Here is a 12,667-nt window from a genome sequence, read left to right as displayed (position 1 = left end):
ATATAGTACATTAATAAATGGAAGATAGAAATCATATGATCATCTCAATAGATGCAGAAAAAGCATTTGACAAAATTCAACACCCATTTATGACAGAAACTTTTAACAAAGTGGGTAGAGAGGGAACACACCTCAATGTAATAAAGGTTGTGAAGGACAAGGCCACAGCTAACATCATCCTCAATGGCAGGAACAAGACAAGGATGCCCCTCTCACCACTTTTATTCAATTTAATACTGGAAGTCCTAGTCACAGTAATTAGGAAAGAAAAAGAAATAAAAAACATCAAATTAGAAAGGAAGACGTAAAACTGTCACTATTTGCAGATGATATAATATTATATAAAAAAAACCCTAAAGACTCCACCAAAAAGCTGTTAGAAATTATAAATGAAGTTGCAGGATATGAAATCAATACACAAAAAAATCTGTTGCATTTCTATACACTAATAATGAACTATCAGAAAGAGAAATTGAGAAAACAATCTCATTTACAATTGTATCAAAAAGAATAAAATACCTAGGAATAAATTTAACCAAGGAGGTGAAAAACCTGTACTCTGAAAACTGTAAGATATAGATGGAAGAAACTGACACTGACACAAATAAATGGAAAAAAATACTATGCTCATGAATTGTAGGAATCCATGAGTATTGTTTTAAAAAAATGTCCATACTACCCAAAGGAATCTATAGATTCAGTGTAATCACTATCAAAATACCAATAGTGTGTTTCACAGAACTAAAATAATTAATCCTAAAATTTGTATGGAATCAGAAAACCCTCAAATAGCCAAAGCAATCCTGATAATGAACAAAGCTGGAGGTATCATACTCGGAGTTTTCAAACTATACCACAAAGCTATAGTAAGCAAAACAGTACAGTAGCCATAAAAACAGACATATAGATCAATAGAACAGAACAGAGAACCCAGAAATAAACCCATATTGATATATATATACATGTCAACTGATTATATAATTTATGACAAAAGAGGCAAGAATATATACAATGGGGAAAGGACAGTCCCTTCAAATAAATGGTGCTAGGAAAATAGGACACAACAGGCAAAATAACGAAAATAGCTTATTATCTTATACCATACACAAAAATTAAAGCAGATTAATAAAGACATGAATTTAAGACCTGAAACCATCCACTCCTAGAAGAAAACAGATGGTAAGCTCCTTGACGTTGATCCTAGCAATGATTTTTTGGACCTGACATCAAAATCAAAGGCAAAAAAAGCAAAAATAAAGTGGGACACTACATCAAACTAAAAAGCTTCTACACGGAAAAGAAAACCATCGACAATATTTGCACAAAGTCAACACCAAAAAAACAAATAATCCAGTCAAGAAATTGGCAGAAGACATGAACAGACATTTCTCCAAAGAAGACATACAATGGCCAACAGACACATGAAAAAATGCTCAGCATCACTCGGTATCAGGGAAATATAAATCAAAACCACAATGACATACCATCTCACACTGGTCAGAATGGTTAAAATTAACAACTCAGATGTTGGCAAGGATGTGGAGAAAGGGGAACCCTCTTACATTGTTGGTGGGAATGCGAACTGGTACAGCCACTCTGGAAAACGGTAGGGAGGATCCTCAAGAAGTTAAAAATAGAGCTGCCCTTTGACCCAGCAATTGCACTACTGGGTATTTATCCAAAGGATACAAACATAGAGTTTGAAAGGGGCACACGAACCCTATCGTTTATAGCAGCAATATTTACAATAGCCAAAAAATGGAAAGAGCCCAGATATTCATCAATAGATGAAGGGATGAAGAAGATTGTGTGTGTGTGTGTGTGTGTGTGTGTGTGTGTGTGTGTGTGTAATAGAATATTACTCAGTCATCCAAAAGAATGAAAGCTAGTCATTTGCAATGACACGGATGGAACAATAGGACATTATGCTAAGGAAAATAAGTCAGTCTGAGAAAGACATTTACCATATGATTTCACACATGTGGAATTTAAGAAACAAAACAGAGGACCATAGGGGAAGAGAAGGAAAATAAAATAAGATGAAAATAAAGAGGGAGGCAAACCATAAGAGACTCTTAACTATAGGAAACAAACTGAGGGTTGCTGGAGGGGAGTTGGGTGGGGGAAATGGGATAATTGGGTGATGGACATTAAGGAGGGCACTTGATGTAATGAGCACTAGATGTTATATGCAACTGATGAATCACTAAATGCTACCCCTGAAACTAATAATAAAGTACATGTTAACTAAATTGAATTTAAATAAAAAATTAAAAAAGAAAACCATCAACAAAATGAAAAGGAAACCTGAATGGGAGAAAATATTTGCAAATCTTATATCTGATAAAAGGTTAATATCCAAAATATATGAAAAAACTCATACAACTCAACAGCAAAAACACAATCGATTAAAAAATAGATTAAAAATCTAAAAAAAAAAAATTCAAAGGACCCAGAGACATTTTTCCAAAGAGGACATACAGATGGCCAATAAGTACATGAAAAGGTGCTCAACATCGCTAACCATCAGGGAAATGTAAATTAAAACTACAATGAGCTATATCACCTCACACCTGTGAGAATGGCTATTATCAAAAGGACAAGAAATCACAAGTGTTGGCAAAGATGCGGAGAAAAGGGTACTGTTACGCACTGCTGGAGGGAATGTAAATTGGTGCAGCCACTATGGGAAACAGCATGGAGGTTTCTCAGAAAATTAAAAATAGAAGTACCATATGATGAGTATGCCACTTCTGGGTATTTATCTGAAGAAAACAAAGACACTAATTTGGAAATATATGTATACCTCCATGTTCATCGAGATTATGTACAGTAGCCAAGATATGGAAGCAACCTAAGTGTCCACTGATAAATGAATGGATAAAGAAGATATGGTGTGTATGTATACACAGATACAGCTATTTTAAAAAAGAATAAAGGCCTGCCACTTGTGACAACATGGATGGCTCTTGAGGACATTATGCTAAGTGAAACAAGTCAGACACAGAGAGACGAATACTGTATGATCTCGCTTACATATGGAATCTAAAAAACCAAAACAAAACAAATAAACAAACCCAAGCTCAGAGATACAGAAAACAGACTGGTGGTTGGCAAAGGTGGAGGTGGTGGGGTGGGCAAAATATGTGAAGAGGGTTAAAAGGTACAAACTTCCAGCTCTAAAATAAATAAATCATGGGGACATAACATACTGCATGGTGACTACAGTTAATAATACAGTAATGAATATTTCAAAGTTGCTAAGAAAGCAGATTTTAAAAGAGCTCATCACAAGAAAAAAAGTTTTTGTGACTGTACAGTGATGGATGTTAGCTAGACTTACTGTAATGATCATTTCACAAAGTCTATAAATATCAAATCATTATGTTATATACCAGAAACTAGTATATTATATGTCAATCATATCTCAATTTGATAAAAGGAGGAAAACAGATACGATGTCCTTCTATAACTTCTTACAGGGAGATACAAGGGCCCTTTGGCCCCTCCCAAAATAGCCTTCCAAACAATTGCACCATGACACAATGATTTCATGGACACAGGACACAAAATAATAGTGCAGCATACCTGTATCTTTCTTTGGAATAAGTAAATTATGATTCTCTAGGGGGTGACCAAGACGTTTCCAAGAAGTATCCTCTTTTTTCTTTAGGACAATTTCTATTTTTCCCACATTCTCAACAACCCGCACTAAAAAGAAGATAAATTCCATTTGTATTCATTGAAACTAAACATAACACATTACTTTAAAATCAGTCTTTCTCAAACAATACAAATGTCCTGATCTGATACGAATAACAGGGATCATTATTAGTAAGATAAGACTCTAAACATATTCGTCAAAATTGTTTATGCCTTAAATGATATTAAATCCAGCTTATTTTATTTTATGAATCAAATTAACTTTTTTCAAACTAATTTATCAAGGGCCAAACTAACATGTATTGCTAGTTTTCATACAAGTTCAAATATGGCCATGGCAAGTACTTAACACATAGCTTTAAAAAAAAAAAAAAAAAAGGAGGGACCTAACATATACAAATTAGTCATTGAGTGGACCTATGAAAGCAAATTTAATTTATACTCTTCCATTTCTTAATTGGGATCTGAGGGGTTCTTATGAATAAATTCAGTAGATCAATACTGAACTGAGTAAACAAAGAAAAAGCCGCATGAATCATTATAAAGTACATATGAATCTTAAATAATTAAAGACCTTTTAGGGTACTTTTTAATTTTTGACTGAGTTCAGAATATATGGGTATAATAACAAAATACAGACTTTTATATACTGGTTAAAGTTTATGAATTGAATATGCTTTTACGGATCTAAAGTATATTTCAGTTTGTCTTTAGAAACAATCTGTTCTTCCTCAAGGTAAACACGTAATTCAACAGCAACTTAACAATAACTTTTTAAGATAGTCAAACACATTCATTTCAATGAGCACTGATTTGAAGCTTAACAAATACATAAACATGGTCCTTGATTTTAATTTATACAATTCACAGAGCTTGCTCCCATATATAGGAAAGAGAAAGCACAGAACCAGTGTAAGGTATTCTGATAGTACTTTAAAAAAAGAAATTACATATACATATGTTTTTAAATATATATGTTTACACATATATGTGTGTACATATCTCTATATATCTATAGCTATATAATGAAATATAGTTCAGCCTAAAAAAAAGAAAGAAATCCTTCCATTTGCAACAACATATGAACCCAGAGGCTTTATGCTAAATGAAATAAGCCAGACAGAGAAGATAATACTGCCTGGTATCACTTATATGTAGTATCTTGAAAGGAAAAAAAAAGTCACATACTCATTAAAAAGAGAGTAGAATGGTGGTTGCCGGGCTGGTGGGGGGGGGGCGGGGTAAGGGATGGGGAGAGGATGACAAAAGGGTACAAATTTTCAGTTAAGACATGTATAAGTCTGAGGACCTAATGTATAACCATGGTAACTCTGTTGATAATATTGTATAATTCCAATTTACTAAGACAGTGGTCTCACACACAAAAAAGTAAATATGTGAGGTGATGGATGTGTTAACTGGATTGTGGGAATCTTTTTACAATGTATACACATATCAAATCATCATGCAATTAAATCTATTATAATTTTGTCAATTACACATCAACAGAGCTAAAAACAAAAGACAAAAAAACAAGAAACCACTATTCTATGAATCTTCTGTTGTTAAAGTTTTGTGAAATCCACACTGTACTTTTATATGCAGCAATATTCATAACTTATTATGCTCTGTGAACATTACACATTTATGTATATATATATGCCTAAGAAAAATTTGTCTGGTCTAGTATATTTCTACATATTGCATGTCAGGAGGAGGGCAGAAATAAGGAAGGAAGGAAGAATGGAAAGAAGACAAGAATTTTAGAAGAAAATTAGGAGAGAAAAAGGAAAGTATAGAAAGATGAAAGCAACAAGGAAAAAGAAAAAAAAAGGAGAAAAAACCTGAAACCAGAGGGAGAAGAACATATTTATAAAAAATTAATGTATTTGTTTATATAGAAAATGTCACATCTTTGTTTTGCAATATGAAAAATACATATGAAAAATGAGACAAATGCTGATTTTCTCTCTCTCTGTCTCTTCCTATATATATATATATGTATATATGTAGGTGTATATATACACATGATTATTTTTCGGTAGCTTACCAGAAAAATCTTCTTGAATTTCATGACTTAGCCCTAGGAAAGAAAAATAAGTCTAGTTAAAATCCAACTTCAATTCACACAGTCTATGAACACCATGTAAGATCATCTAAACAGTTCTTACATGCACTATTTCAAATCTTTCAAGATAAGTAAAACATATTCTGACAGCCAGGAGAAAAAAACTGTACACGACCCAAATGTCCAACTATTTAAATATAAATACATACAGGTTTTCAACTTTTCAATTTCTCTCCCTGTTGAGGAGCAAATACCCAATTGCCCACAAGCAGGTAACCACACTAGTCCAAAGCATGGTCCCAGAATGACAAACTTACAAGCCAAGAAGGGAGCAGGGTAGGTAGGGAGGCAGCACCTGCGGTCTGCATGCTCTATGTGTGCACAGGTACACATGTGCGTACAGGCCAGGCCTGGGTCTGGCTCCGTTTTCTCTTCCTTATTGTTCTCTAAGGTTGAATATTTATTCAGCTATTGAAAGAAAATTATTGCATATCTATGTGTTACTTTCTAGGCATTATCGATACAACAGTTAAAGAAAGAGAAAAACCATTGCCCTTATGGAAACTGCATTCCAGAAGGGGGAGAGAGATGCAAGAAATGTTTTTACAGACATCGGCTCTAAACTTCACTGTGTTAATATGGTTATCTGGAACTTACAATTCTACATTATTTTAGTTTTTCCAATCCAGTATCAGCATCCAACAGTGTCATATTTTTTGACCGTGGAATTTTTGTTTCTTTTGTATTGTGTGTTATGTATTGTTCGCTATAGTGGGAACAAAATTAGCCATAAAGTATTTGAAACATAATAGATGGTGGCACAGAGGTTTTACTTAAAGAAAAATGCAGTGCTAATGAGTAACGTATATTTTTCTAGACATCTGAGTGTTTCGTTAAAACTCTCCCCTAAGAGGCAATATACATTAGATCTTTTATTTTAAGATTTTTTATTTATGAGAGAGAGAGAGGGCACAGGCAGGGGGAGGGGCAGTGGGCAGCGAGAAGCAGACTCCCCTGAAGAGTGGGGAGCCAGATGCAGGGCTCGATCCCAGGACCCAGATATCATGACCTGAGCCAAAGTGAGACACTTAACCGACTGAGCCACCTAGGCGCCCCTCCCTATGCGTTAGAGCTTATGCTAAGAAAAAAACAGGACAAGCTATTATTTCTAGAAGAAAAGTTTAAGGTTCCAGTTTGATTAATCTACTGAATGGAGAAAATAGGAAAGAAAAAACATTTATCAACTCTGATCAAATTCAAGACAAAAGGTACTTCATTAACACAATAAAGCAGTGAACAGAATCCTGAGTCAGCTGATGTCTGGGGAATCAGTCTCTGTTTCGCAAAAGTAAATGATATGTTCTTAATATAAGAACACCTGCTTAAAACACAATTTTCTTTTTATTGTTGTTTTTATTGCTTCATTTCTACCTTCTAACTAGAGTAATATCACCTTCATTAGAGAAGAAAAGGGTGAAATCCTAGTGTCATTTGGATGAAAAGCGGATTAAGAATCTGGTACTTTTGATTCCAGATTTTAGTTCCTGGTTTCTTTCTTCTGATCTCTAATTTCTCAAAGCAGACAGAAGTGATTGTACAGTTGATCTCTTGTCATGAAGGAACAGGTGGCTGAGGAATACAACACAACCTTATGGTCCATGCTGCAGCCTCTGACTTCCCATGACAGAGCCGGCAAAAACCAGGCCCAAGGAACCAGCACTTAGGGATGGCTGCTTGGTAGGAGCACGTGACAGGCCTCCAGAGATTTGTTTGTAGGTGTCAAGTAAAAGACACTTAACAAAGCCAGGAAAACAAATATTTCATATTATGACTGATTTTGACTGCATCCAATTATTTAAACTTGGGAAAAATGAGGTCATGCTGCCATCTCCTAGCCCTAACATTAGTATAAAGAAAAAACAATAGAAATTGATTAAAAGTGACAAACCAATTGACAATATCAGATAAAATATTATGGCTACCTAGACTGTAGACCAAGTTATTGCCAACCTTAAAGGAAACTGGAGTTGTATATTAATATAAAGTACTTACCCATATGTATAATATATGAATAATCCTTGATAATTGTTTCTGCTCTAAAGGAATCATCCTGATGATCAACTATTACTGAGTCTAAGTTAATATCCTTGAACAGAAAGCAAAAAGAGAAAGATTAAAAAGTAAAATTTTCCCCAAATTTCTACAATTGTACTTTTAAGATGATCCATGGATGTTCATATGGCACTTCTTTATAGAATTCACAAGATGAGTAAAGGTAGTTAATCCTGTTTTTTTCTCATACAACCCAGTTCTCCTTCAAAACACACAGTGCAATTTTTTTTTAAAGATTTTATTTATTTATTTGACAGAGAGAGAGAGAGAGAGAGACAGCGAGAGAGGGAACACAAGCAGGGGGAGTGGGAGAGGGAGAAGCAGGCTTCCCGCTGAGCAGGGAGCCTGAGGTGGGGCTCGGTCCCAGGACCCTAGGATCATGACCCAAGCCGAAGGCAGATGCTTAAAGACTGAGCCACCCAGGCGCCCCCACATAGTGCAATTTTAATGATATATTTGTCTCTGCTTAAAGTCTACCTCACCCACTCATCTCTAAGCTCTAAATGTATGGGACTATCTAGAATATTGCTTAGTACCTAGTAGGTGCTCAATAAATATTTGTTGAATAAATAATTTGGAAAAAAATAGAATCAGACCAGCAATCAAGATATGTATGTTGATTTTAATCTTTCTACTATTACATGATGCTGGGCAAATTACACAACCTCTGACTTCAGCTTATAAGAAAAATTCACTAACAAATTTTTAGATATCTCTAATTTCTACATAGCCTCAGCACCTATCATTTATACCATACACTGAACACATTATTCCACATAGAAATCTTCCCCCTTCCCTCAGTCATTCATCCCCCGTGCCTCACTGATATTACTAACGGGAGTAGACCCCAACTTCCCTAGGCTGTGCCCTCTTGGTTTTGGACTGCATGATGAGGAGGAGACAAGAGGGAGTGGAAGGGGTTCAGGCAGTGCCTCTGGCCCTCTGGGTTGTATCAGGCAGAGAGCCTGTTCATTCCACACTGCTACAGTCAGGGGAAATCACAGCATGCAGTCTCAGAAATTCCTAGCTGCCAGAACTTGTCTTTAAATTCACATGGTTCCTTGAGTGTGGGAATCTTGCCAATTGCTGAAGGTCTATTTGGAGATGTTATACGTTGTCTGTGTATTTATCTGATTTTCCAGACTGTAAGTCCCATGAAAGCCAAGTATCTACATATGTGACTCATCATTAGATCCCTGAATTCTTAAATAGTGTTGCAAATAAAGTAGGAGTTCAATAAGTACTTAGTAAATCAACTGTCTCCTTAATTTTAGTTTCAAGAGGGCATTTGAATCCCATTCGTGGTTTAAGCTTACTAAGCCACAGTAATACAGTCTCTACTGTCTCTCAAATCCCAATTTATGTGCAGGAAATTAGTTCTTACAATAAAGTTAACTGGGATTCTCACTTTTGTTATCCATGCTTAAAACACACACACACACACACACACAAAGTATAAATTTCCTAGTTTAGCTTTTTTAATGAGACTATAGCATGGTTGTTAAGAGTATATACTCTGGAGCCAGGCTGCCTGGGTTCAAAATGCTAGACCTGCCACTTACTGTGTGGCGTTGGGTAAATTATTTAAGCTACTCCATGGAATACACAATGGAATATTATGCAGCCATCAAAAGGAATGAGATCTTGCCATTTGCAACGACGTGGATGGAACTGGAGGGTGTTATGCTGAGTGAAATAAGTCAATCAGAGAAAGACATGTATCACATGACCTCACTGATATGAGGAATTCTTAATCTCAGGAAACAAACTGAGTGTTACTGGAGTGGTTGGGGGTGGGAGGGATGGGGTGGCTGGGTGATAGACATTGGGGAGGGTATGTGCTATGGTGAGCGCTGTGAATTGTGCAAGACTGTTGAATCACAGATCTGTACTTCTGAAACAAATAACGCAACATATTTTAAGAAAAAAAGAAAAAGAAGAAGATAACAGGAGAGGAAGAAAAGGGGAGTATGTCAGAGGGGGAGACGAACCATGAGAGATGATGGACTCTGAAAAACAAACTGAGGGTTCTAGAGGGGAGGGGGGGAGGGGTATGGGTTATCCTGGTGATGGGTATTGAGGAGGGCACTTTCTGCATGGAGCACTGGGTGTTATGAACAAACAATGAATCATGGAACACTGCACCAAAAACTAATGATGTAATATATGGTGATTAACATAACAATAAAAAAAAAGCTACTCCATGGAGTTTCTGTGAGTAAATAAGTTAATATAAGAGTGCTTAGAAAATAGCTAACATTTGTTGAGCATTTACTTTTTTTCTGATTTTTAAGTTTACCTTCTGTTTAGTATATATGACAATGGTGACTAAAGAGTCTGTCTGGAACCAGTCATAGCTGTAAAATATTAAAAGAATGAATAATTACATTGACAATCTTGTACTAAATATATTAAATCATTAAATATATGATTTAAAAATATATATGGTTTAAAAATATATGACTTAACATAAGTATATGATTTTAAATATATGGCTTAAAATCTACAGTGAGAAATATATTTCTCTAGGTACACTTTTTTTCTAAATAATGGGGGGGTGTCTTACCATTATATAAGTGGTAATTACTTCTGAATTTAAAATACCTATACTAACACGTATTCCAACTTGGATTAAAACAAACAATATCCCCTTGATAAGATACTTTTTTTAAAAAAAAAGATTTTATTTACTTGACAGAGAGAGACACAGCAAAGAGGGAACACAAGCAGGGGGAATGGGAGAGGGAGAAGCAGGCTTCCCGCTGAGCAGGGAGCCTGATGCGGGGCTTGATCCCAGGACCCTGGGTTCATGACCTGAGCCGAATGCAGACGCTTAACCGACTAGCCACCCAGGCACCCCTTGATAAGATACTTTTTAGAAAGGTTACATTCTACTAAAATCTTTTATCAGAGCAGTAACACAACATATTTTTTTAAGAAACATGACAAAATCTACATACTTATTACCTTCACTCCTCCCTGTCACAAATATATTATTATTAGAGATATTAATTAATCAAGGTCTTTTAATGGTTCAACAGGAAAACTTAAGGTAAAACTTCTGTTTTGTAATAGGTGTTCATCAAACTGATACTGTTTTTGCACTTATTACATACATAAGGACACCCACTGGTAAATCCTAGAGGTTTCCTCATGCCCTTCAGTTAAAACTGTGTATGAAATACTTAAATAGATTTAACAAACATAACACGATGCTGCTGTTATGGGCTGGTGGTAGAGAGAAAGGCAGAAAGAGAAAAAAAATCACAAAGAATACTCATAACCCTGAAGGCATCTGAAATGTTAACATTAACAAAAATACATATGGATCAAATAATATACTAAGACAGTTGCTGTGCAGTACACTTTAAAAACAGGATATAGTAGTTGAATAAATTATGGTATGGTCATATGATGGAAGGGAGACAAAAATGCTTTTGCAGAATATTTAATGACATAGGAAATTGCTCATAAATACATTGCAATGCCAGTATTATCAAAATAGAATAACACAGAAATAGGTGTTATACGAATCAAACTGGGTAGAATAAACCAAATATTAAGTATATATCTAGAGTTGATAGATTATGACTGATTTTATCACCTGCTTTTTTGTATTTCTCTGTATTTTTCAAGTTTTCTACCATGAATGTATACTTTATAATCAGAAAAAAATATTTTTGAGTAGTTTTTTAAAGTTAAAAATATTTTTGAAGTTTTTTACGTTTAAAGTTTTTTTTTAAACACAGAGATTTAAACACAATGGTCTTTAAATTGGATCAAACTTCAGTTACACTAAAAATTCACATTTGCAGAAAACAGCTCATTCTCCAACAATGCCTGATAAATGGGACACTTTGTTCTTGTGTCAAAGACGCATGATTAATAGAGTAGGCAATAACTCAAAGTCAGAGCTGTTTATTTTTTTTTAATGTGTATGTTTTGGTGTAGAACTGATTTAGCTTTAAAAAAGCAAAACAAGAATGCATACCTTGGAGAACTAGGACCTTCTTTGGCAAGTGTATCTGATACTTGGCTCTTGGGAAGCATGCCTTCACAAAGAAAAACAAAAGAGCTACAGTTCATCTAGAAAGCATATATTTATCTTTTTTTGCTTTTTAGTAAAGGTATTAAAATATCATAAAAGGACACAAATCAGAGATGTACTACGTAATGCATTTTCATAAAGTAAAACATACCCTTGTAGTTAGCACCCATCCTATGCCCCCTTCCAATCACCACCTCTCCTCCAAGGATACTCATTATTCTGACTTCTAGTATCGTTAGTTTTTGCCTATATTTGACCTTTATAAAATGTAATCATAAGATATTTTGTCTTTTGGCCTAGCTTTTTTTGTCCTGCATTACAGGCCTTACATCAAATAAGCATGATTGATAGTAAGCAGTAAGTCAAACCTGGAGGTTTCTGAGATTTTACCCCTGCTGTTGAATGCTACTACATTGTGTATATATATATACGAGAATTTATACATTCTTCTGTTGACGGACATTTGGGTTGTTTCCAGTTTTTGGCTATTAGACACAAATAGCACTGTTATAAACATTCTTGTATATGCACATGTACATTCTTAAAGAACATATATCCACATTTCTGGTAAGTTTATAAGCTATGTGTATGTTCAGCTTTAGTAGATGTGGCTAAACACTTTTCCAAAGTGGTTGTACTGATTTACACTTTTTTACCAGAAATGTCTGAGAGTTCCAGATGCTCCACAACCTCAATGGCACATGGTGTTTTTTTCCATCTTAGTCATTCTTGTGGGCATGCATCAACACAGCATTTTAAAAGCCCACTAAAACTGT

The 12,667-nt window shown here is 35.0% G+C and overlaps 1 protein-coding gene across 3 annotated transcripts in view; it reads right to left on the bottom strand.

Annotated features, from left to right (window-relative positions):
• Nucleotides 1-12,667, bottom strand: part of CYB5R4 (cytochrome b5 reductase 4) — an 83,828-nt gene that overhangs the window by 30,953 nt on the left and 40,208 nt on the right. For 2 of the 3 annotated variants that reach the window (XM_025862032.2, XM_025862057.2), the window contains 5 exons: nucleotides 11,835-11,895; nucleotides 10,143-10,200; nucleotides 7,784-7,877; nucleotides 5,714-5,746; nucleotides 3,589-3,711 (listed from right to left, as the gene is read on the bottom strand). In XM_025862032.2, coding sequence (XP_025717817.1) covers nucleotides 3,589-3,711; nucleotides 5,714-5,746; nucleotides 7,784-7,877; nucleotides 10,143-10,200; nucleotides 11,835-11,895 — 369 coding nt within the window. The remainder of the gene's footprint in view (nucleotides 1-3,588; nucleotides 3,712-5,713; nucleotides 5,747-7,783; nucleotides 7,878-10,142; nucleotides 10,201-11,834; nucleotides 11,896-12,667) is intronic. The other variant, XM_025862041.2, reaches the window with a different exon arrangement.

Source organism: Callorhinus ursinus, unplaced genomic scaffold (genome assembly GCF_003265705.2).
Source record: "Callorhinus ursinus isolate GAN/ISIS: 27379988/994484 unplaced genomic scaffold, GSC_fseal_2.0 scaffold6, whole genome shotgun sequence".
NCBI classification, from domain to species: domain Eukaryota; kingdom Metazoa; phylum Chordata; class Mammalia; order Carnivora; family Otariidae; genus Callorhinus; species Callorhinus ursinus.
This window is presented reverse-complemented; position numbering and strand designations above follow the sequence as displayed.